General features: G+C 43.3%; 1 protein-coding gene across 4 annotated transcripts in view; it reads right to left on the bottom strand.

The window, feature by feature from the left end:
- Window positions 1-26,829, bottom strand: part of ARID4A (AT-rich interaction domain 4A) — a 93,121-nt gene that overhangs the window by 19,646 nt on the left and 46,646 nt on the right. For all 4 annotated transcript variants that reach the window (XM_078784142.1, XM_078784143.1, XM_078784141.1 and 1 more), the window contains 9 exons: window positions 22,577-22,653; window positions 19,286-19,455; window positions 16,687-16,759; window positions 16,479-16,573; window positions 10,639-10,736; window positions 3,704-4,016; window positions 2,582-2,805; window positions 2,164-2,337; window positions 1,124-1,208 (listed from right to left, as the gene is read on the bottom strand). In XM_078784142.1, coding sequence (XP_078640268.1) covers window positions 1,124-1,208; window positions 2,164-2,337; window positions 2,582-2,805; window positions 3,704-4,016; window positions 10,639-10,736; window positions 16,479-16,573; window positions 16,687-16,759; window positions 19,286-19,455; window positions 22,577-22,653 — 1,309 coding nt within the window. The remainder of the gene's footprint in view (window positions 1-1,123; window positions 1,209-2,163; window positions 2,338-2,581; window positions 2,806-3,703; window positions 4,017-10,638; window positions 10,737-16,478; window positions 16,574-16,686; window positions 16,760-19,285; window positions 19,456-22,576; window positions 22,654-26,829) is intronic.

The following is a 26,829-nucleotide window of genomic DNA, read 5'->3' as shown; positions in this document are numbered from 1 at the left end:
GCTTCAGCTTCAGACTGGTTGCCGAAGCTGCTCGGTATCCCTATGGTGCAGGCACTTCACAGTTTTATATTCTTAATTTCGAGAAGATCGCTTTCATCTTCGTTTGTAGTGCACATGACCAGTTTCCTTGTGCTTCTTCACGAATCGAGCCACATCGCTCGGTCAACTTTCACTTTTGATACAATTTGACTCGTACTAAAGCAAGTTCTTCTTCACTCAAATGATTACATCTTTCTTCCATCTATCTATAATTCCAGTAATCTCTGTACGTCTGTACGTTTGTACGTTTGTCTGTCTGTGACCGCTGTTTCTCGACAACCACGGGTCCGATATACTTTTCACTTGCCAGGTATATTGCTGGGGACCCGAGGATGTGCCTTTTCAAGGTTTCATATTAATCGGACAATTACTTACCGAGCTATGTCCAAAAAACGATTCAACCAATCAGAGAGCAGCGAACGATCGCGTGTGCCGAACGTGGCGGGCACACTCTGCCTCGGATGGCACATTTGAGAGCGTATTCATTTATTTCACGTTTGCAAACTATGTTGGCGTTAAACTATGTTTTACAACTAATAAAAACGAATTTGCGATTCATTCGCTTTCCTGCGCGTTTGTGCACGCGATGGCGATTTCTTTACCAAACTCCGGAAGCCGTTCGCTTTGGACCAAACCATTGCATGTAAATAGAGGGGGGGGATTGTCACCACTCGCAAGCCGTTCGCTTTGGACCAAACCATTTCATGTATATAGAGGGGGGGGATATAATTTTAGATATAGATATAGTACGGGCATGCCCTAGTGGTGTCAATTCCACTTTATTTCCAACCAAGTGGTGACAGTCATCAAGGACAGATGAGAGACTTCACACGGAGGGAACATTGCTTTCATAGTTTTCTTTGGAAAGACAATGCAATACTTTTCAATTCACGGCAAATATTGCATCAGCCGACAGCCAGGAATGCCTTATTGGTCTTACCAATCTCTTCTTTAATGATGAAATAGTCAGTGATTAGTCACGTTATCAAAATTTAATAGCAAACTTGTTTTCGACATCAACAATCATACATGAACCAAAGCACAGGTGGCTGCCACGTTTTAAGCTCCTCAATGTAAAGCTAACCTTGAAATGCTTCTGGTACTGGATTTTTGAAGTGTTTTTCTCCACCAGCTTCATAATTCGATCATCTCTGACCCATTCATCATACCTGTGTAAGAAAGACGGAAAGATTAACATTTCAAGTACACTGTACTGTATTCACAGACAATGGTTGTGGATGGAGCTTGTGGAGGTGTAGTGGGAGGGAAAATGGTGGCCTGATGCAAGGAGGATGGAGGGGGACCTTTTCTAATGCCTCCAAGTCATCATCAACACTGTGGCTCTTCCTAGGATTGTTCACAGGCCGTTTTGTCCACAATAAAATTTTTGTCCACAGGCTGATTAGCAGGACATTTATCACTCGTGTTTTACAGAAATTCACGACACAAAAAGAGCGTAGTTCACCGGGTAGATGCTGAAGAAAGACCAACAGGGTGTGGGTAGGGGAAGTGTTCTTTTGAGGAACAACATCAACGACAACAACAACTCCCGCCTTTGGCAGCATTATTTTTTTTCAGTCTGCCATGTAATGTGGTGCTTTGCTTTGGAGCGTTACCAACCTCCGCTTTCTCTTTTCAATGCTTTCCCTTGAGCATTCACTCATTCTATGGGTATGAACACGTGGTAGGTTATCTCCTATTGGTTGGCGACATTATAGTAAAACGACGTTGTAGGAGCACTTACTGTACAAGAAACTGTGGCTGTGATGGTGCAAGTATGGGGTGTCTCTGATCAGGGTGCGGATGTGTAAAGAAAACAAGATGGTAGGCTTGTTAAAAAGTGGCTTGGGTCTATGGTTGTGAAAGGGGATTCAGGCAAGAAGTGAGTTTTCTTGAGAAAATAATCGATTTAATTTTACAATTAAGATCATCCCACCCCGCCGCTATCAAATTAATCCAAAAATATAGCAATTTGGCATCGTCAACGTCCAAACACCAGACAACAAACACCAGCAACCTGAGTGACAAGTGTGTGGCCATTACCCAAAGCTCGACAGGGTGTTCAAATATCCCAGGGGTTGGAGGAAGCCATGGGAAACGACAACGTACGATTGTGTGAAGTACCTGACATTCCATCCGTAGTAATGAACAAGATAAATTATATGCCCATCTTCAATGTCCACATCCTTGATGCTCGCTTCATAAATCTTCGTGTTCTTTCCTCGGCCATACTTCACTCTCACTTTGGTGCCCATCGGGAAGCACGTCACCTCCTCAACCCAACTGTCTGCATCGTCCCTGCGAGCAAGAATGACAAACATGAAAGGTGTTTAATCAAACTTTCAGTTCGTGAGATAATAGAAAGAAAGAAAGAAAAAAACAAATAAAAAAGAAACTTGAAAAGACAAAGGGAGACAGGCAATATAGCGATAATGGCTTAAACATAGTCTATCAGGCATGTGTAAACACCAGGATGAATGAATAAACGAACGAACAAAAACAAACTTGATGGAATGGAATGAAATAAATCGTTATAGCTCACTGTTCGCCATTCTCCTTCTCTTCAACCTGCGTGACCTCGTCAGCAGCAACTTCCTCTTCAGCAGAGCCAGCATCCACATCATCAGCCTGACTGCAGCGTCGCCTGCCGACTCGGCGAGGTTTAACTGCTCGCTTTCCTGCCGTTTCGCTGACTGCATGCTGTTCAGACTCGCATTCGATGTCCAGGAGAACAGCTGGAAGGTCACGCACTGATCTTCGCCGACCCTGAAAACACAAATCACATTGCACGTCTATCCTTCTCTTTCGATCTCCTGTAATTTGCAACTCTGTCTCTCTCTCTCTCACCTCAATTACCATTATTTCGAGCTTAGGCAATAAAAAAAGAATTTTCTGAACATTTCCTCATTATAAATGAGAATTTTTAAAAATGAGACACAGGCTTCCACTGAGATGAGGGATTGTGACAAGAAAGTGCACAGAATTAAAATGAATAATACTAGAAGGGCACTCGGTAGAGAGCATACCTCTGCCAGGCTGAACAGTTTATGGTTTCTATCCCACTGATGGGCCGAATCTGGATTCACACGAATCTGGATTCGGACCTGAACCAAAATCGAATAAGCTTCTTCTTGTCACCTAAACAGCTCGTCCACCAAGTTTTGTCATAAATATACAACTTTTTCAACTATGTTATATATCGCTTTTCTCCCCATCTCTCAATGGTGAAGAATCACTTCCAAAATTAAATAATTCTCGTATCCGAATCCATATTCAGATCTTCACCAACATCGAATCGATTCGGTCTTGTCACACACCCAATCTGTCCACCAAGTTTCGTCCAAATACATCCACAACGTTTTTAGATATCGTGCTATATATATCATTTATGGCCCTATCCCACCAATGGTGAAGAATCACCAAAAAAGATTCTTCTAGCCAGATCTGCATCTTCACCAAAATCTAATCATTTCGTCTTTGTCACATACACAACCCCTCTACAAAATTTCGTCAAAATCCGTCCACAAGTTTTTGAGATATCTTGTTCACAAACAAACAGACAAATAGACAAACAGACAAGGGTGAAAACATAACCTCAATCCACCTTTGGTGGCTGAGGTAATAAAAAGTTTTACAACATTGAATGTCGACAAATAGCACAAACCTTCTTTGGCTTTTCTTCCTCCTTTTCAATGTCATTCCAAACAATATCTGCTTCCTTTCTTTCACTGGTGTCAGGTAACGCTGGATCTGAAAGCAGGGTGGGTTGTGCTCCGTCGGCACACTGCACATTCAGCTTTGCAAAAACCTTTATCTCCGATTCCTCTTTGAGCCACTGTGGATCCTGAGGTTTCCATGTGCTCCAGCTTGAGGCTGAACACTTCCCAGCCTGGGAGTCTTGCTTGCATCGATCCACAAGAGTCTTGTCAAAGGAGATGCCAGCAGACCGACAGTAGTATTCAAAAGCACACAAGTACCTGTAAAGAGAAGGTGAAAAAAAGTATTTTAATCACATGTTTGCCGCTTGCAATCACAAGTATTTCGATAAAAGAACAAATTGTACAATGTATATCCAAACTTCTATGCTACTCTCACTGAACGAATGTGTGTTGGAGGTGCTGGGCAGGGTTGCAGGGATGAGAAAGCAGAGGGAGATAGACTGGAGGAGAGGTAGTTTAAAAAAAAACTAGAGGTTCCAGGGAACCTGAACTCAACTGGTCTATATCAATATGGTTAGAATATGCATAATAGAACCACAAACTATATAATTTATATGTGCTGAAAATATATGACAAAAATTGATTTTTCAATGTGGCCACGTGCAACGCCCAAATGCAATCCCAAACTAGTTTATGTCTTAAAGATGCTGCACAACAAGTTTCATCAAATTTTATCAATATTTGTGACTTTTAGAGCGTAGACGTCGAATTGTTTACAGACGACAGACAGACAGAGACAGACAGACAGACGACGGACACTGGGTGTCGACAAAAACTCAGCTGGACATAGTCCAGTTGAGTTAATAAAAATTAAAACCACACAGTTCACAGAACACGATACACTGCACAGTGTTTAAGTATGTCCAGTACATCAATTTTAACTAGAGGTTCCAGGGAACCTGAACTCAACGGGTCTACATCAATATGGTTAGAATATGCATAATAGAACCACAAACTATATAGTTTATATGTGCTAAAAATATGACAAAAATTGATTTTCAATATGACCGCCCTGCCGCGCCCGTGTCAATCAGCATCGCACACAGCCATATCATCGACTTCTTCTTCATCCCAAAACTGCACCCTCTCACATGCCATAACCACTTCCTTGGGGCTGCGCATGACGGCTCCTTTAACATACAAACACCACCTTATTTAACACATCCAAGTATTGCAAAACTGGAGGTTCTTGGAAGTATTAAGGCGATTTGTGTTCCACAGTGTTCAAGTGTACAATTCATTTTGAATAAAGGTTTAAAGAGGTTTAAAGGAGTGAAATAATTCCAGTTTTCTTGATGCCTCACTTCCTGTGTACCTCACTTCTTGCGTTCTGGGATCGTTACTGTATAAAAGCGGGTCAGCCGACGACATGCGGGCTGCCTACGATCCGCTCCACGCTACGTTCCCTCTTAAGGACTTCAAGCCCTGTTTAGGCCTCTTCTTGGGCACCCGGCCACCATGGTGTTGATTATAGCCGACCTAAAGGCCTACTTGTCTTTTCTGCTCTGCCACAACAAGGAGTATAAATAAATTAATTCCGTGTTTTGCCGTCGTTTTACCTCATGTCTATTACTGTATCACCTTATCTAACGCATTCAATTAGTTATTTGTGCCTTACCTAAAATAATGTGTATTAATCATTCCAAAAGTTTGGAATGTTTTCAATTTTGTTTGACTGCCAGGCAAGAAGGTAGAATAAAATAAATAAATAAATAAATAAATCCCACCCGTGTCCAAAGGAAGTGATTCAGTTTGGCATTTTAGTATGAAATAGGCAAAGCTTAGAAACAAACGAAACGCACTTGAATTGCCTTTAGAACCCCTCAGAATTACTCTTTAGAAGCTTTTAGAATTAAACACTGGGTTAGAAAGGTTCTTCTTCATTTTTAAGATGGAATGAAGGACATAGCCAAATATTGAAGTGGCTTCACCACTTAAAAATTCTCAATCCTCTCAGCTTATGTGCGATCGGGGATAATTCCGAGAAAGTACGGTTAAACGGCAAATTTGTCTTCCTATTCATGTTCAAAATATAACATTCAACTTAAATATGGTGTTCCTCGATCATAAACTGATAAGACAAGACAGACGGACATGACCCAATTGCTTAACCGCACTTTTCGATTCGCGTGCGTGGGGTAACAACGCCCACCGATCTATCTGCCATGTGAGAGAAACAGGCCTTGGACGAGTATTGAGGTCGTGGAAGTCATCAATAATGTCAACAGCCTTTGATTCCACAGAATCCAGGACAGCGAGAAGTGAGAAGAGAGGACACCAGTCCCCAGTGAAAATAAATATTCTATGGATCTATGGACAAAGGCCTTGTCGGTCATGACACGTTCAGCTTTAACAAGCCAGGACTTTGCTTAATGTAGGATACCCTGTGTGCAAACATTTGGATGACAGCTTGATACATGGTCTTTCCAGCAGAGATCATCACTGATGGCATTGGTGATGAGCAGAAACTCAACAGACTTGCGTTTTTCCAGTGGATGAATGTGTAAATAGATTAGTAGGTCCATGACATGATAATTTGGGAAAGACAGGATGAGAGTTTAGATTTTCCAGGAATGAAGGACATGCTGCATTTATCAGACAAGCATCTAGCAAATTCCAGATCAGCAGAGCGATGCAGCTGCTTTTTGGCCGTCAGTGCGATTGGCTATTGGACAACACAATGTCAAGTACTCTGCAAGTAGGAAGAGAGTTTTTCAGAGCATCAGAAAAGTCGTTTCTGAAAATCAAAAACAAGATTGGGCCCAAGATTATACCTTGGGACGCTCCATTCCCAACCTTAGAGAGGAGAGGGTTCGACAAAAATCACCATATTGACTGCACAAAGGGAGGAAGTCAGAAATCCCAGTATTATGACGGCCTTGTTTGTCACAGGCAGAAATTTTGGGTATTTTAATGACCATTTTGTTTTATCATATCATGAGGCTCAATGAAAAAAAATCATAATAATAATCCAATCATAGTTATTCTGTTGACTCAAATAAGATCACGATGGGGATGTAAACAAACGAACTATCCTATTTGGTTCCACTTTACACCACCCCCTCACCTTACAAGAGCCTTCTGGGTATTTCCCACCCCCCATGTACATTCTTATTTTAAATCTGGGTTGAAAGACTATTTTTATTTGGGAATACTTAAACATGTTACAACAACAAATAAAGTACAGGATATTTTCATTTTTTAAGTTGGAGATGTCTTGCTTACAAAAGCAAGTTGCTACTGAGGCAGAGACTGTGAAAGTGTGAGAAACATATTGTTACGTTTGTGGGGGTAGATGATGAAGTACCATTGTACAGGTAGGATCGTATAGGTATAGCATGGACCGTGGACGAGTAGGCGACATTTAGATGTATTAAGTAGGGAAACTGGAGCTTAAGATTGTTTACGTGTCTTAACACGGGGGGAGGGGTGAAGCTATGGTAACTAGGTAGGGATTAAAGCTTGTTTCCCCAGTCTGTGATTGCCCCCTGTGGCTTTCCCTGCGTTATTACATTTACAAGGCCAGCCATGCAAAACGTCCATTAAATCACCACCACTGCCGACAGTGCAGGACATTGCTGATTGGCGTGTAGGCCACGCCTTAATGACGTTCACGCCAAGCAAAGCCAGCAGGCCACTCCCCGAAGGTCGTCATTGGTCGTGGAGATGGGGTAATCTAATAGCGCTCGGTCGGTGTGACGTCATGCAGAAGGTGCTGGTAAAAATGACCGTTGGACAAAAGGATCGCTCTCTCGGTTTTTTATTTTTTGGCTGGAGGAGGAAGGTCGTGCTCTCTGTCTCTCTCGCTCTGCTGGTTCTGGCTGGAAGAAGAAGCTCGCCATCGTTGGTGCGTTTGATGGCTGCGGTGCACTTTTGAAGAGTGAGGAGCTCTTGGCTGCGTGGGCAGCATTGTGAGGGAGGTCTTGGCTGTGGTGCTCTTCAGAGGCAAAAGAGGCCGTCCTGTCTGCTTGCCTTACGCCGGTGGCTGCGACGGACGCGGTGCCATCCTGTGTGTTTCCCGCCTGTTGGGCTTCAAGTTCGACGACCACCAGGCTCCTCAAAGTCCTCGTTGTGGACCAAAGCTGAGTGGTGGCCAACTAAAAGAAATCTTTTATTTTATTTTATCTGTCCCCTTGTCTGCTTTTGAGTCTGCATGTGGCGGTACCTCGATTAGAATTGAAGGTTGACCTCAGCATTCGTTTGAGTCCTCGATTTATTTTCATTAAATTATTGTGTTGCATTTTATTTGTCGTGTACGTTTCTTTATTCGTCGGTCCAAGAATAAACCCGTGTGGCTTCCTCGCAGGTAAGCACCTCGTCGCCTTCTGTCCCGCACACGCCATAAAAACCACCGCCATTATTCGGCCGTTTGCCTAGGGAATTAAGGACCGTCCGACTGTCCGTCCAAGGCTGATGTCCATTGGCCAACGGACTTGACAATATTGTTACGGTTTTGGAAATTTACCCCGAGGTAAAGAATTCATATAAATGTAGGCATCCCCAGTTATTTCTACAGTTTGTGCGTGGATAGACGTTTTTGCCCATTGTCCAGTGTTTTGGGAGGGTAAGTGCGTTGTGAGGTTAGTCTGTATATTCACAGTGAGGTTTCCCCATTTGCCGCTTTTAATTTCCTCAATCCACCAACAATCCGCTTCACCAACCCTCAAACCAACAACCCCTCCTACACCCCACTGGTTTATACTTCAAACCCCATGGTCGGTATGTTCTTGCCTTCGGTCCGTTTGTACATTTGTACTCCTAACTCAGATATTGTTGCACCATTTGACCCCTCGTTCTTATCATTGTAACATAATCCACCTGTCCATCCGTCCATCCTGTACTCCCTCGGTCTCCAAATCACCCCAAACCTCCCATCAAAACCCATAAGGGCAAACGAGTCCTTCACCGTTGGAAACAATCAATCCTCCTGACAAGTCGAATTACCTTCACACATTCTTCCTTCCCCACACTCCACATTTGTCACACGGGACAATGCTTCTCAAACACATCAAGTGCAAGCAACAGAACACCGGGCCATTCGACATTTGCACATTAAGCAGGAAGCGGGGGGCTCTCCCTCTCAAAATTTTCACCTTTTGTTGCCTTAAATCAAACTTTTTCCACCTGCATTTATACATCTTAACCCACAACTTACAAGTGAAAAACAAATTCTACAAATTTCAGAAAATTAATTACAATTACAAAACTAGAATATCTTGGTTGGATAAGTGTCCACCCCCCTGAGTTAATATTTGGTGGAACCACCTTTGACAGCAATTGCAGCTGTGAGTCCGTTGGGATAGGTCTCTACCAACTTTCCACACCTTGATTAAGCAATATTTGCCCATTCTTCTGGACAAAACTGTTCAAGATCAGTCAAGTTGTGAGGGAAGCGTTGGACAGCAATCTTCAAGTCATGTCACAGATTTTCGATTGGATTTAGGTCGGGCTCTGACTGGGCCATTCACGGACATTTATCTTTTTGTTCCTTAGCCACTCAATTGTAGCTTTGGCTGTGTGCTTCAGGTCGTTATCATGGTGAAAAATGAACTTCCGTCCTAATTTCAGATTTCTTGCAGAGGGCAGCAGGTTTTCCTCTAGGATTTTTCTGTATTTTGCTCCATCTATTTTCCATTCTATCCACACAAGTGCCCCAGTCCCTGCTGATAAGAAACATCCCCATAACATGATGCTGCCCCCACCATGCTTCATAGTACCGATGGTGTTCATTGGGTGATGTGCTGTGTAGGGTTTGCGCAAAACATAACGTTTTGCATGTTGGCCAAAAAGTTATATCTTGGTTTTGTCAGACAACAAAACTTTTTTCTTTTTTTTTAATGTTGAAGGCTCCAGGCACGGACTATATAGCACTCATCAAGGCCAGGCCTTAAATAAAAGAGAAGAAAAGTGTACGATGAAAAGTGTATGATGTTTGTTTGTGAGAAAGAGATTTAAGCTAGCCCGGTAGCTATAGTTTGAATGAAACAGAAAGCAAGACCAGCAATCCTGACGAGGAGAGAGTGCAAGATGGTTCCGGGCACCACTTTAACGCTCCTAAGTCATGCAACTATGAGCCTCAATCCCATTTTCAGCTTTCTTGCAGTCCGTAGCTGGAGCCTTCAACATAAAAAAAAAAACTAAAAAAAAAACTAGAGCTTTAAAAATGCTGAAACAATCATCAGCTCAAAAGTCTCCACATAAGATTGTTTTTGCCACATGGCTTCAGAATCTCTGGAATGGTTTTTGCATACCTCAAACGGGACTCAAGGTAGGCTTTTTGAGTAATGGCTTCCTTCTTGCCACTCTACTGTACAGGCCAGACTTGTGGAGTGCTTGGGATATTATTGTCACATGTGCACAGTGATCAATCTTTGCTATAAAGGCCTGTAGCTCTTTCAAAGTTACCATTGGCCTCTCTAATCAGTCTCCTCCTTGCTTGGTCATCCAGCTTGGGGAGACCTTATGATCTAGGCAGGGTCTTGAAAGTACCATACGCCTTCCATTTCTCAATGATTTGATTGGCAGTGCTCCAAGGGATATTCAAGGACTTTGAAATATTTTTATACCCGTCCCCTGATCTGTGGCTTTCCACAACTTTATCCCGGCAGTCTTTTGAAAGGTCATTGGTGCTCATGGTTGAGTCTTTGCTGTGAAATGCACTACCCAGCAGAGGAAACCTTACATAAGCGGTAGAAGAGTAACAAAGGCGTGAAGATAAACAGTGAACCTACATTTTTGGAGATTCACAAGGAAGGTTCAAACTAAGCATTTCAGAACATTAAATGGTATACATATGCAAAGAAAGCTAACATCCACAAAAATCCATCACAGGAGTACAACAGGAGAATGGGCAAGGGATGAGCACATGGCGTGGTCCAACCTGCCGTAAGCCGTTTTCACGTTGTACGAGGCTGCAGAGTTGAGGATGGGTAAACCAAGTTGCTTGTAAATTTGTTTCCAGACAGAGCCGCTCTCAATCTGCACACATCCAAACAATCAAAGTTTTCCCCAATCAGGATCTTGCCCATGGAAAGCGAAACAAGTTCAGTTGAGAACATAAACAGATACAACAATATTGTCTTTAAGGCTTTCAGTTGCATTTATCATTTCTTAAGATGAACGGCACAACAGCAAGAGGAAATAAAGAAAACTAACAATTCAACAGAAATTAAGAGCTCACCACAATTTGTTGTGGCCTACAAGTATTAAAAAAATAATTAATTTGGAGTACACTTGGATGGAGCACAGGAACTGCCTGCCCACCAACAGTCTAACTGACTGACTGACTGACTGACTGACTGACCACCACCCACAAATCAACCCTGAGAGCCATATGCAAAATTCCTTCCGGGTTCCAGCAATAGGGTGGTGTCACATTTTGGACTTTGTACATATAGAAACGGTGGCTCATGTGGGAGCTAATCAACAGAGGGTGGGCAAGTTCAATTACTGATAGATGATCAATCAAGGGGGAAGAGGGAGATAGAGGCAAAATATTTCAGATGAGTGGTAGAAAACAAAGGAACGGAGGACGTTAACGCGAGTAGGAGAGAGCAGGGGTGAGTGGTTATGAGAGAGAGCAGGGGTGGGTATGACAGAGAGAGCAGGGGTGGGTATGACAGAGAGAGCAGGGGTGGGTGGATATGAGAGAGAGCAGAGGAGTGTATGAGAGAGAGAGAGAGAGAGAGAGCAGGGGTGGGTATGAGAGAGAGAGAGCAGGGGTGGGTATGAGAGAGAGAGAGCAGGGGTGGGTATGAGAGAGAGAGAGAGAGCAGGGGTGGGACTGGTAATTCCCTGCGTGTCGCAAGAAGCAACTAACAGGGTTGGCGGTAGGAAGGGCATCCAGCCATAAAACATTGCTTCAAAAAGGGGACCACGGTGCCCGAAAAAGGCCAACCCCCGCTCTGCAGGGAAAAATGGCCTCTAATGGTGGTTCTTCTTCTGCGATATGTTGGTTTTAGCCCTATCACTCAATGGCGAAAAATCACTTTAAAAATTAAATAATTATCATATCCGAATCCATATTCAGATCTTCACCAAAATCGAATCGAATTGTCCTTGTCAGAGACCCAACCGGTCCACCAAGTTTCTTCCAAATCCGTCCATAACTTTTTGAGATGTCCTGCGATATATTGCTTTTGGCCCGATCTATACCCAATGGTGAAGAATCACTTTTTAAAATACTACCAGCCGGATCCAAGTCCAATCTTCACCAAAATCTAATCATTTCGTCCATGTCACATACGCTACCTCTCTGCCAAATTTCGTCCGGATCCGTCCACAACGTTTTGAGATATCTTGTTCACAAACAAACAAACAGACACATAGATAGACAGGGGTGAAAACTTAACCTCCACCCACATTTGGTGGCAGAGGTAATAATGATCAATTAAATCGAAAACTTTTTCCTGGTCGAAGACAACCAAACCAACATTCCTTTGTTCAATGGTGCAAATGTCGATCATATTGCAAACAATAAAAATACTATCATGTATGGTCCTTTTGGTTAATGCAATAAGATTGGTCAGGGTGTACAACCAATCACGGGCTTAAGACGGTTTGCAAGAGCTTTGGAAAATGTTTTATAGTCTGTACAAAGTTGCAAGATTGGATGCCAATTATGCAATTGCTGAAGGTCCCTTTTCTTGGAAATGAGGGCAAGTACAGCCTTACAACAGCTGAAGGATAGTAAAAGCCAGATCATAAGCTATTATTTAAAAGACCAAGTAGTTCAGGCCGCAAAAGGTCCCAAAATGCCCGGTGAAATTCCATCGGTATTCCACCTCTAAGCCTGACGCCTTGCCAGGAGGTAAAGTTTGCAGCATGGGAAAAACTTCTTCCAGAGTCACTTCTACATCCAGTTGTACACATACAGATTCAGACAAGGTGGGCAAAGAGATGACCAGGGAGTCAATCATTCCAGGATCAATGTTCTTCGCACAGTACAGCTAAGAGAAACATTCCCTGGTTCAAGCTCTGGTATACAATGCCTTCAGAAAGTATTCACAGCCCTTAACTTTATTCACATTTGTTGTTCCAGCCCGAATTTAAAATTGATTGGAGATTTTTTTTGTCACTGATCGACACATAATGCCCCATAAGGTCAAAGTGAATTTTTTAAATATAGAACTTTATGCAAAATTATTTTAAAAATGAACGACAGAAATATCTAGTTTATACGGGTTTACCTCACTGAAAAGGGTTTTACCTTTCAGGTTACCTCCCTGAAAACTATAGTTTTCAACCGCCTGAGTCAATACTTTGTAGAAGCGTCTATTTTTTTTTTTTTTTTTTTTTTTTTTTTTTTTTTGTTTGTTTGTTTGTTTGTATACAAGATCGAGGCTCGTGAAAGAGCGAACATTAATCACACAGAAAGACAAACCGACACATAAAACATAACAAAGGGAGCGGTAGACAAGATGGGGAGAGAGGGGGAAGGACACAAACAACATTTGAGAGCAGGGACCGAGAGACATGGAGACATCGAGAGATCTGAGAGAGGGTGAGGGCTTTGGGGGGGGGGGGGCGTGGGAAGGGGGCAGTGGGAGAGGTATAAAACATATGGACACTGCCAGGACTTCCAGGAAAGAAGTTGGAATTTCAAACAAGGTGGATCTGGGGTGAATTAGCGGGGGTAGAAAAGATCAAGGTTTTGGATGGGGGAAGATAAGAGATGGTGGTGAACAGCTGTTTTAAAGACCTGGAGGGAGGAGTGGGATTGAAGGGAGTGAGGGAGTTTGTTCCAGAGGCGGGAGAAAAGAGGAATGAAAGAGTGAAGGTGAGCGGAGAGCCGAGATTTCGGCAGTTTAACCATCAGAGGGTTGCTGGCAGATCTTGTGCGACCTGTAGGAATATTTGGGGGACAGAGCACAGAGAGAGCTGGGGGTGCAAGGCCGGAGAGGAGTCGGTAGAAGACAGAAAGACCACCTACCTGCCTGCGGTGAGTGAGTGAAAGGCCCTCAGAGATAGCTTCATCGCGGGAGATTCCAATAATTCTGAAAGCTTTGGTTTCAACAGCGTGAAGCCGAGCTAGGTGTGAGGCAGGAGCACCGGCCCATAGGGGAGAACAGTATTCCATTGAGCTGCGGATGAAAGCCTTGTATGTGGTGAGGAGCTCAGGTGTGCCGAGGAAGGACTTCGCACGACGGAGGATGCCCAGTCGGCGACTGGCTTTGGAGGCCAGCTTGGAAATGTGGTTTTCCCAAGAAAGATCATGGCAGATAGTGAGACCCTCTATGACAGCTACTACAGCTTTGAGTCTTCATCAGTATGTTTGTATCAGCTTTGCACATCTGGATTTGGGGAGTTTCTCCCATTCTTCCTTGCGGGTTTGTCCAAGCTCTGTCAAGTTGGATGGGGAGCGTCAGTGAACAACGATCAAGTTTTTCCCCAGATTCTCCATGCAATTTAAGTCTGGGCTTTGGCTGGGCCACTCAAGAACTTTCACATTCTTGTTCTGAAGCCATCAGTGTTGCTTTGCCTGTATGATTGAGGTTGGTCTCAAGCAGGTTCTCAAGGATTTCCAGGTATTTGGTTCCATTCATTGTTCCATCTATCCTTACAAGTCTCGCAGTCCCTGCTACTGAAAAGCATCCCCATAGCATGATGCTGCCACCACCATGCTTCATGGTAGGGATGGTGTATTTTAATCTCAACAGACCACAAAATGTTTTGCTTCATGCTCTATCTTTCACATGCCGTTTTGCAAACTCCAGGTGTGGTGTTGTCATGTGCCTTTTTCTCAGGAGTGGCTTCCATCTGGCTACTCTCCCACAAAGCCTGGATTTGTGAAGGGCTGCAGAGACCGTTGTCCTTCCGGCAGGTTCTCCCATTTGATTTCAGCCAAGAAACTCTGTAGTTCTGTCAGAGTGGTCATTGGGTTATTGGTTACCTCCCTGACCAAGCTCCTTGGCCTGTTGCTCAGTCAAGTCGGACGGCCAGCTCTAGGAAGAGTCTGGGTAGTTCCATATTCTTTCCATTTCCTAATGATGGAGCTCACTGTGCTCTAAGGAATTTTGAACACTCTAGAAATTGTTTTGTACCCTTCTCCAGATCTATGCCGCCTCACAATTATATCTCTGAGTTATACGAACAGTTCCTTGGACTTCATGGTAGCGCTCCTGCTCTGACATGCACTGTCAATTGTGGGACATTATATAGAATGGTGTGTTTCTTTCTATATCCTGTCCAATGAATTGAATTGGCCACAGGTGGATTCCAATCAAGTTGTAGAGACATCTCAAGGATGATTAAAGGAAATTATATGCACCTGAGCTCAATTTGGAGTGTCACTGCAAAGGGGTTGAATACTTATTGACAAGATATTTCAGCTTTTCATTTTTAATTATTTTGTAAAAAAAATTTAAAAACAAAATTCCACTTTGACATTATGTGTAGATAAGTGACAAAAAATCTCAATTTAATCCATTTTAGATTCAGGCTGTCACAACAAAATGTGAAAAAGTTAAGGGATGTGAATACTTTCTGAAGGCGCTGTACACAAACATGCACACGGGATAAATTATAAACGTTTACAAATATCTGTAAACATGTACACGTTCTGTTGCTCATCTATATGATACAAGAAGCCGGCCTTTCAATCCAGTCTCCATCTTCCATCTGTTCAGGGCGGGGATTATGCCACCAGCCTATCATATCAGTTCCCTTTGGTCGGTGCTGGGTGGGTGAAGAGAGGCAGTATCTGCAAATATATATATATTTTTTTTTTAAATCGCCGCTACGTTATTTACAGACGTTTTTTCATACACAGATAAGTTTTGGTGGATGCATTCACGAGCCTTTGCTATCAAATTACTTTGACAAATCAAAATTTCTTGCCTTTTAAATAGAGACTGAAGGGAATGTGAAATAAACAGCCATCTGGCGTGCTGGGTGGGCAAGATGAGCGATGTATAATAATAAGCACACATCTGCTATGCCGCTTTTTTTATTTTTTAACACGTTTTTTTTTATTTTTATACGTCTTTACTCCAAGTTATTATTTACTCTTTCTCATAACAGATTAATTCGTCAGTTAAAGCTGCACAATAAATGAAATGTAATTACTGCATTTACCAGTTGTTGTTGTTGTTTAACATATTAACATAATTACTCTTGGAGAAATATGTAACTTCCGTTGAACTAAATGTTTTTTTGTAAACATGGTAGATTTTAACGTTTACATGTGTACACAATTAACAAATGGACCGTTTAGCAAAATACACGGATATGCAGCGACCTAATTTCTATTATTTAAATATTGTTTATTTGAAAAACTTACATTTGTATGCCCCAATACCGATCGATTGGCTCCACACAAACACTCAACCTCCCCCGCCCCCCCCCCCCCCCCCCCACTACCAATAAACACTTAAACCTGCGTACCTCTCCCAACATGCATTGAAAGACTTCTATTAGCTTCCGTTTTGTACCCAAAAAGAGAAAATGCTGGATCTCACATCTTTGCAATTATTAACACCTAATAAATTTCGGTGCAAGGTTTCCAGCTTTTTCCTCATCGATGGAAACAACATCTGCGAAGAGGGACTCACGTAGAGAAAGGTAAAAAAAAAGGAAGGAACTTTTAAAGTATTTTGAAAATGAAAGCATGCCCATCTTGGCCTCAGATATATGAGATATATGAGATATATGAGATATCCTCAGATATATGAGAAAATAAAACATCATGAAGCATGTTAAATAAAGCAAGAAAACTCGCACCCCATTGTAACCTCCTTTTTCTTGTACGAGCCGGTAAAGCTTGTAGAGGTTCAACACTCTGTACCCCAAGAACGGAGTTTTGTTGATCGGCGTTCCTGGAAGCAATAGCAAAGGTATTAAAATCTTTGGTATGAAATATTTTCAAAAAGACAAGAAAGTCCACAGAAAAAAATGGAAGAGGATATATTCAATGCTCATTTATTCTCACCCTTATCCTCCATAAATTTGTACAAGTGCTGCAAGAAGTTCTCTTTCTCCAAAGGAAAAGGTTCCTCTTCCGGCTGTCACAGACAAATATGCAATCCAATATGAACAAACAAGAGAGTTCATAGAACACCACACCTCGCACAGTCTTGAGAAACAAGCACATGGGTGGGGTTTGCGAGCGGCAAATGTGATTGGTCGTGTTGACATTAAAATGCAGTAATATTTTGTCCGAGTACTGCTAAACAGAAGGGTTTTGAAAAGGCCAAAAACACAATTTGTGTTCAAGCATACAACTCAATTGAAAAAAAATAGGGATTTTAAGGGATGGAGAAAAATAAATACAGAAGTTCACCACTGTGGTCTTATACACGTTACATTAGTTATTTGTGCTAATTATGCCATCACAAAACAGGAGTAAGTTTCTGTTTGGAATGGCTTTCAGTCTTGTTTGACACAGTAAAAAAAATATATTACTCCTCTCTGTACATGTGCGACCGGGCCAAATTCAGTCATAGTCAAAGTACTGCTAAATCATAGGTTCGTTTTCCGATCCATGTTCGAAATATAACATTCAATTGAAATCAAGTTGTTCCTCGATCATAAACTGATGTTTGTGGATGGATAGACAAACGGACAAAGTAAACCAATTGATTAGCCCCACTTTTTGGTTTGTGCACGTGGTATAAATATGCGATTAAACATAACCAATCACAGAAAACAAAAATATGAATTTGGTTCTGGGCATGTTGGATATTGGCTCGTGTTCTTTCTATCCTTACAAGTCGCAACCAGACCAGACAGCATCAGCCCACGGGTCCAAGGACCGTGCTCTGCTTCTCGACCATGACCTCTTCTCCGTTCTCTTTTTTTTTTCTTTTTTTTTTTTTTTTTGCCCAGGGTCATCCACCATCTGTTTTGAAATCAGCCAACATTATCGCTTTACAAAAAATGTGCAAAAACAGATCCTTGCAACTACAGACCAATCAGCCTGCTCCAAATCATCAGCAAGGTCGTCGAATCCATCATCGCTTCTGATATTAAATCCTTCCTCTTCTCCAATGGCTTGATCTCAGATCATCAATTTGGATTCAGACCAGGTCATTCTACTCTGGACATGCTGCTTCTGCTGTCTCAACAATGGATGGAGGTCCTCAATGCCAAACAGGTAATCAGAGCTGTCTCCCTTGACATATCACGTGCCTTCGATACGGTCTGGCACCCCGCCCTGCTCACCAAACTCTCCTATCGTATCCATGGAAATCTCCAAGCATGGCTTGCGGACTTCCTCTACAGTCGCAGTCAACGTGTGGCCCTGAATGGCATTCTCTCATCTCCCCTTCCTGTTCAGGCTGGACTTCCTCAAGGCTCTTTTTAATCTTCATAAATTTTTGTGTGTGCTATTTTTAATCCTGTGCTTTTTCTCATCCTCATCAATTTATCTGACCAACTCTCTGGAAAATCCTCTCTGTCGTTTTATTGACGACTCCACTCTCTACCGCTCCATATCTCAACCCTCAGATTGTGAGGCAGTAGCCTCTTCCCTCTCTGCAGACCTGGATAAAATCACAAACTGGTCAAACAAGTGGAACATGTCTTTCAATCCTGACAAATCTCACACTCTCACTATGTCTCTCCGAAAAGACCGTCTGGAAAACCCTCCCATCTACTTTCTCAACAATCCACTCAAAGAAGTTCTGTCACTCAAGCTTTTGGGTCTCACTATCTGCCATGATCTTTCCTGGGAAAACCACATTTCCAAGCTGGCCTCCAAAGCCAGTCGCCGGCAGGGCATCCTATGTCATGTGAAGTCCTTCGTTGGCACTGAGCTTCTCACCAGATACAAGACTTTCATCCACAGATTGATGGAGTATTGCTCTCCCCTCTGGGCTAGTTAGTGCTCCTACCTCACACCTAACTCGGCTTAACGCTGTATAAACCAAGGCTTTTAGAATCATTGGTATCTCCCGTGATGAAGCTGAAGCTGACTCAGAGGGACTTTCACTCGCTCACCGCAGGCAGGTTTGGTGGTCTTTCTGTCTTCTACAGACTCCACTGCGGCCTAGCTGCCCCAGCTCTGTCTGTACTCTGTCCCCCAAATATTCCTGCAGAACGCACTTAAGACCCTCAGCTCACCTTCACTCTTTCACTCCTCTTTCCTCCCGCCTCTGGAACAAACTCCCTCACTCTATTCAATCCTACTCTTCCCTCCAGGTCTTTAAAACAGCTGTCCATCTCAAATCTTCACCCATCCAAAACCATGATTTTTTTACAACGTTAATCCACCCCAAATCCACTTCTTCAAATTCCGGTTTCTTTCCTTAAAGTCTCTGTAGTGTCCATCTTGTTTATCCCGTGTGCCCCGGAGCCTCGCCCGAGCCCTCTCTCTTTCACAGATCACCTGATATCCTTGTTCCCTGATGTTGTTGTGCTTCCCTTAATTATGTATATATTTCTACGTGTTAACTCTTGTACGTGGCTTGACGTAGTAGATATTTAAAAATAAAAAGAACGGACAATATTGATGTCCAACAGCATGGTGGTCATTGTTTGAATAATCATGACACCGTACACAAATAATGCTCTGACAGTATCCTGCATACCTCTTCTTTTGCACTTTTCCTGACCCCCTTTCGTTCAATGCCATCATCTTCATCATCTTCCTCCTCCTCCTCATCATCATCATCAGTGCTGGTGCTGTCTTCACTTAGCTCGGCCATCCAGGATGTTGGCACAATACGCTTATCTTTGAATTCCATTGCAATATCCAGGACTGGAATCACAAATAAAAACAACCAAACAAATAAACAAACAAGTAAAAATAAACAAACATAACAATCGATTATTAAAGATTTGTTTGAGATGTATTTTAACCATTCTGCCCCCTAAACCCAGCAAACACCGCAGCTCCACTGGCCCGATCTCATCTACCAATGCCACTAGACAGCTGAGATGAAAGTTCCATGATCGATTGTGTGCAAACAAAAACATGCGATCATGACGCCACGTGGGAACAGTAATATATGCCTGTGCCAAACAACTTTCATTTTTGCGTAATTGGCTTAGACTACATTTTTCACACTCCATTTACAACCTTTGTGGAATGTATATTAATCACAGAAAATGGAAAATGCCCAATATTCTGATTTACAAGCAAACGTTCCTTCTCAGCAAAGAAAAACGTTTGATGTGGACAAATATGGGTGATACAAATTCAACTTCCAAACACCAGCATGTAACAATCTATACCATTAGAGAGCCGTGCGTGTGTGTGTTTGTGTGTGTGTGCGTGCGTGTGCGTGTCACCATCTTTCTCAGAGATGGCTAAACGGATATTCATCAAACTTTCAGAGGTTCATCACTGTAGACTACAGATTTTTATGTTAAGAAAATAGGCCTTTTATGTTTTGAAAAGCGGAATTTTTTTTTTTTAATGTGAAAAAATCCCGAAATATTTTTTTCCCCCGTTTTATTCATTTTTTATTATTACCAAGTTTTTCAGAAATCAGTCAAAAAAAGAACAAAAAATGGTAAGCTTTTTCCTGCACAACATTAAGCACTCTGGGCTAGTAAACAGGTAAAAAATGATGTTCAGGTACCTTTATTGCAACCGCATTGTTTGATAAGTAGAGGACTAGAAGAAATTGACAAGACCCTTTTAGGAACGGTTAAAGTAGGTGTTTGAAATCATTATCTTGGTAATGTTCTCCTTGGTGAGGTGGTGTCGGTGGTCGGTGAGGACGTTTCTGTAGACGGAGAAGGACCTTTCCACGTCGACGTTGGCAAGCTTGACTCCAGCCGGCACACCAACCTCAGATCCGTGCTGATCTCCATCCAGGATCAAAGCCACTGTCCTCAGCACACCAATGTCGGGATTGCGCTGCAGCACCGCCTTGAACTTGGTGAGCAGGATCTCCTTACGGCAGCCTCGGATCTTTTCGAGCTCCTCCTTGGCCTGATCAAGGAGCTGGAAGGCGTTGGCCAGCTCCATGCCGGCCTCCTCCAGCTGCTTAATGATCTTCGGGATGAACGACACGTGGGCATTTAAGAAGACCAAACTGAGCTTGATGTCCGCCTTTCCGAACAGGTCCTTGGCACTCCGGATTGCCATCGCGTCATCATTGTTCAGCTGGTCCACAATGTCCTTGACGGCCTTGAAGTGCTCGGCGTAAAACACCGCGGCGTCGATCCACGTCCCGCACCGAGTCAGAATGGGCTCCGGGCGGAGAGAAAGATTGGGCTGCTGCTCCTTCCAAAGGAAAACACGCGACGGGGCTTTGACGAACACCTTCTTCGTCGTGGCAATCAGGTCGTTGACGTCCTTGAACATTTCTCGGACTGTCTCACAGACACGGTGGAGCGCGTGGGCAACGCAAGTCACATGCAGCAAATCCGGGAAGAGTTCCTTCAGGGCATGGCCGGCCTTGATCATGATCATATAGGCCGCGGCGTCGCTGACGAGGACCTTGAGGCACTCCGGCTTGAAACCAGGCCAAAGGTAGCGCAGCGTGTCATTGACTGCGCTCACGATCTCTCCGGAGTTGGTCTTCTCCAGAAACATGCACTGGACGAGGTGGGGACGAAAGTACCCCTCCTTGTACAAGCGTCCCGCGATGATGTTGGCCACATATCGACCTGCCGAAACTGTCATCTCGTCGACGGACAGCCAGATGGGCTGCTGTCCGAGGTCGGCACGGATCCCCGCCAAGGCCTCGTCGTAGCACTTGTCGAGGTAGTGCTTTCGAATCCAGCTTTCATCGGGGATCTGGAGAGTGATGCGCTTCTCCAGGAACGACCGGAGGGCAGGGTTTTCCAATTTCGACCATGGGATGCCAGCGGCCAGCATGGCCTGGCACAGCTCCTGAGCCACGACGTCGCACTTGTGCCTCTTTCCGCCACCAAAGTCCTCCATGGTGGCTTGCGTGACCGTCCTCTTCTTCTTCAAGGTCAAGTTGCTCTTGTGGCGGTCTTCTGACATGTTGGGCCAGCTCAGACTTCTGCTTCGCCCGGAAAGTCTTTTCACAAGCTCGACAGAAAGCCGTGTCACTCGACACGTACTTGAAGGTGGCCCCATCGCCGCCAGCGTTGAATTGTTGAATTCCTTCAGCCACTTGTCACAAAGAGCAGCACTCATCTTGATAGGAGACTTGTTCACACTTTGTGTACACTCTCTCACTGTAGTACACCGCCTCACTGCTGTACACGCTGGGGACGCAACGCACGCAAGTGGACGCAACGTTTTGTTTTTGAGATCGATCGCAGTTTAAAATTTCGATCGCAGTTTAAAATTTCGAAAAATTCCCTAATTTTTTTTAGCGTTGCCAGACATTTTCGACCAAAAAGGGCATTTTATTTTATTTTTCCCGAAAAAGGGCGAAATTTTTTTTTTCTCCGAAAATAGCAAAATTATTTTTTTGCGCACAAAAAAGCCGTTTTATGTGAAAAAATAGTTTGTATTTTTTCACATAAAAATCCGATGTGCATTCATCAGTGAGTGCCAGGGAGTGATTTAGGCATAAAAATTTTTTGTAGCTATATGAAAGGTAATATTAAATCATCCCCAATCAGAGTGTGTGTGTGTGTGTGTGTGTGTGTGTGTGTGTGTGTGTGTGTGTGTGTGTGTGTGTGTGTGTGTGTGTGTGTGTGTGTGTGTGTGTGTCATATTAAATATATATTTTCCTTATTGGGTGTAAGTAGGGGGGTGTTTTAGGCACCTACAAATAATAGACAAAAAATCAAATTGTTTTCTTCAAAATTCCAACAAAATTAGAACATCATTGGACATCACATCACCGGGTACTCCTGCTAGTTTTATATAAATAATAGCAAAGTTCGTTTGGAGCAAAAAGGCATCAATGCTGTCACAGAAAAGATCAAAGAAGGTTTCTGTCTACCCGGCTTCAGTGAAGGATCCAAGTTGAGTGCACAATCAGGCCCAACTTCGTGCAGATTCGTTTTTGGGACCGAGACGCTGGGAGAGACAGACACAAAGTGCTGTTATACTTGGTTTCCTGGCAAATAATACATCCTATAAATAGATCCAAGAAATAAATATAACATTTACAATATATACAATCATATATATATATATAAGCGGGCGTGCATTTGAGAATATGAACAAACAAATACGTATCAAGTTCTCCAAAATGAGTAGATTGAATAACTTAACATTTTGATTCGCAACACAGAACCTCACAGCCCATTCCTCTAATAAACTCACTCTAGACCCCCACCCCAAAAAGCAAAACACAAAGGTGAGCAGTGCCCCGAAGTCCGAAGACCAATGAACATGCTTGCCACCACGAACCATGCACACAGTTGATTAAACGATGACATTTTCAAGTTGTAAAAAAACTATCACGCACACACACACGCACCTCGTTTTTTCATTTCTGTTCCTCACAATTCTATCTCTCGAACTAACACGCGCACGCACACACACACACACACACACACACACACACACACACACACACACACACACACACACACACACACACACACACACACACACACACACACACACACAATTGTACAGTATTGGTTGTTCCTAAACTTAAATATAAATAATTTAAAGGATTGTTGTAAATGATGTTAATTTCACAACATCCCATATTCAACTTTAGTTACATTGTAAACCTCAAAACATAGTTCCTCTACCTAAAGCAAGAGCCTTAACCTGTAAGCAATTGACTAGTTTCCCGACTGCACGGATCATCAGCTGGGCACCGTTCTTCCTCGAGGTTTCAATCCTTTCAGCCCAGGACCTCTCCAAACGGCGGATCCACAACCTCGATCATGGATCCACATCAATAGATGGTACATAAGTAGATCCACAACCTCAGTTGCATCCAGGCAGTCAGTCAACCCATCAATGCAACATCACTTATTCCAACTTTACTCGCAATAGGATTTAATGTATTATCATATATTTATAACTTTAATTACACACTCCATAATATGATATCATTAAATCATGAACATCTTATCTTAAATAAACCATATCTACCAACCAGCTTGACCACACCACCTACCTCTGGATCAAACTGTATTTCGAATGTTCAAACTGTCACCTATAACGGTTTTTGTATGCTGCCGTATCCTAGCAACCACTGATTCCGAGCAACATTGATTTGTAGTATATTCAATTATTATATTGCACTGTATTTACATAAATATCTCATGAATAATATTTTTAATATTCGTATTGTATTTTACCAATTCGATTTGGTGTCATTTTGTGATATTAATGAAAACTTGTTTTAATCTACCAACTGCAGCTCCCTGTGCTAACATATGTCTGACTAGTTGTTGTAATCTATTGACAAGTTCAGAGCTGTGTGTGGTTGCTCACACAGTCCTAATTATTTCACCTGCAACCGTACCATAAAATAGCTTTTTGGGAATGTTGCTGTCCAAGAAAGGCATTCGGACAATGTGGAATGGAAATGCATCTCGTTTATCAAATAATTTGGTGTGAAATTTATTATTATGGATGTCAATTTGTAATTCTAAAAAGGAAACTGAAGTGGAAGATTGGTTTTCCTTATTTAATTCAAGTTCTTTTGGATATATATCATCATGAAGCTGCTCAAATATAAATCCATCATTAATTGCCAACAAATCATCAATGAACCTGAAGATGTTTCCACATCTTCGTGCAGTTGTTAATCTATTCCTGCACATGTTCTGGACCCAATCAAACTCGTACATGTGCAGGAACAAATTTGCAAAGAAAGGGGCCGGATCTGAACCCATGGGTATGCCCACTGTCTGCTGGAGTATCCTGTTGCCAAATGTAAAGAAACCGAATACTTTATTTGAGTTTACTTTTTGAAAAACTACATGAATATCGATTATCCTTTTTTTTTTTTTTTTTTTTTTTTGTATACAAGATCGAGGCTCGTGAAAGAGCTAACATTAATCACACAAAAAGACAAACCGACACACAAAACACAAAAAACAAGGGGAGCGGCAGACAAGATGGGGAGAGAGGGGGAAGGACACAAAAGAGAGGGGGAAGAGGGGGAAGGACACAAACACAACATTTGAGAGCAGGGACATCGGGAGGACTTGGGGGGAGGTGGGAGAGGATTAAAACATATGAACACTGCAAGGACTCTGGGGTGAATTACCGGGGGTAGAAAAGATCAAGGTTTTCGATGGGGGAAGATAAGAGATGGTGGTGAACAGCTGTTTTAAAGACCTGGAGGGAGGAGTGGGATTGAAGGGAGTGGGGGAGTTTGTTCCAGAGGCGGGAGAAAAGGGGAATGAAAGAGTGAAGGTGAGCAGAGAGCCTAGACTTTGGCAGTTTAACCATAAGAGGGTTGCAGGCAGATCTTGTGCGACCTGAAGGAATATTGGGGGGACAGAGCACACAGAGAGCTGGGGGAGCAAGGCCGGAGAGGAGTCGGTAGAGGACAGAAAGACCACCAACCTGCCTGCGGTGAGTGAGTGAAAGGCCCTCGGCGTTGACTACATCGCAGGAGATTCCAATGATTCTGACAGCTTTGGCCTCAACAGCGTGAAGCCGAGCAAGGTGTGAGGCAGGAGCACCAGCCCAGAGGGGGGAACAGTATTCCATTGAGCTGCGGATGAAAGCCTTGTATGTGGTGAGGAGCTCAGGTGTGCCAAGGAAGGACTTCGCACGACGGAGGATGCCCAGTCGGCGACTGGCTTTGGAGGCCAGCTTGGAAATGTGGTTTTCCCAAGAAAGATCATGGCAGATAGTGAGACCCAAAAGCTTGAGCGACAGAACTTCTTGGAGAGGATTGTTGAGAAAGTAGATGGGAGGGTTGTCCAGTCGGTCCTTTCGGAGAGACATTGTAAGAGTGTGAGATTTGTCAGGATTGAAAGACATGTTCCACTTGTTTGACCAGTCTGTGATTTTGTCCAGGTCTGCAGAGAGTGAGGAGGCTGCAGACTGCCGATCTGAGGGATGAGGAATGGAGCGACAGAGAGTAGAGTCGTCAGCAAAGAGATAGAGAGGACTTTCAAGAGAGTCAGAGAGATCATTGATGAAGACCAGAAAAAGCACAGGGCCCAGAACACTACCTTGGGGAACTCCAGCCTGAACAGGAAGAGGAGATGAGAGAAACCCATTCAGGGCCACACGTTGACTACGACCAGAGAGGAAGTCCGCCAGCCATGCGTGGAGATTTCCATGGATACCAAAGGAGGAGAGTTTGGAGAGCAGAGCAGGGTGCCAGACCGTATCGAAGGCACGTGAAATGTCAAGGGAGACAGCTCTAATTTCCTGTTTGGCGTTGAGGACCTCCATCCATTGTTGAGAAAGCAGAAGCAGCATGTCCAGAGTAGAGTGACCAGGTCTGAAACCAAATTGATGATCCGAGATCAAGCCATTGGAGAAGAGGAAAGATTTAATATCTGAAGCAATGATGGATTCCATGACTTTGCTGATAATTGGGAGAAGGCTGATTGGTCTGTAGTTGCTGGGATCTGTTTTTGCACCTTTTTTGTGCAAAGCGGTGATGTTGGCTGATTTCCAAGCAGATGGCAGATGACCTCGAGCAAAAGAGAGGGTGAAGAGAACAGAAAGAGGGAGTGAAAGAGCAGAAGAACATGATTTTAGGACCCGTGGGCTGATGCCGTCAGGACCAGTTGCAGAATCAGAGTCGAGGGTTGACAGAAACTTTTCCACCTTGTCAGGAGGAAAGGACACAGAGTCCAGGAGCAGCTGGGTACGACTGGGTACGGTGGGTACAGAGAGGGATGGGTTTGGGACACAAGATTTAGAGGCAAACACAGAGTTGAGGCATTCAACTTTTTCACGTGCGGAATCAGCCATGTGGCTGTTTGAGGTGAGGGAGGGGATGGAGGGGGAACAAACACCAGAAACAGATTTGACCAGACGCCACCAGGATTTGGAAGAGGGAGACAGATAAGAGAGTTCGGTCTTGAGAATGGTGAGATATTGTTTCCTGGCTCTCCTGAGGGTGGACACACACTTGTTTCGGGCTTTGTGAAAGGAAATGAGATTTCCTTCCGTTGGATTTGCTTTCCAGGAGACGAAAGCAAGTTGTTTCAGGGCAACAGCCTCACCACAAGATTCCGTGTACCATGGACGGGAGGAAGGGTATGACAACTGAAGACGAGATGGTATAAATCTGTGCATGAGAGAGAGCAA

Source organism: Myxine glutinosa, chromosome 9, assembly GCF_964187855.1.
Source record: "Myxine glutinosa chromosome 9, kmMyxGlut1.1, whole genome shotgun sequence".
Taxonomy (NCBI): domain Eukaryota; kingdom Metazoa; phylum Chordata; class Myxini; order Myxiniformes; family Myxinidae; genus Myxine; species Myxine glutinosa.
This window is presented reverse-complemented; position numbering and strand designations above follow the sequence as displayed.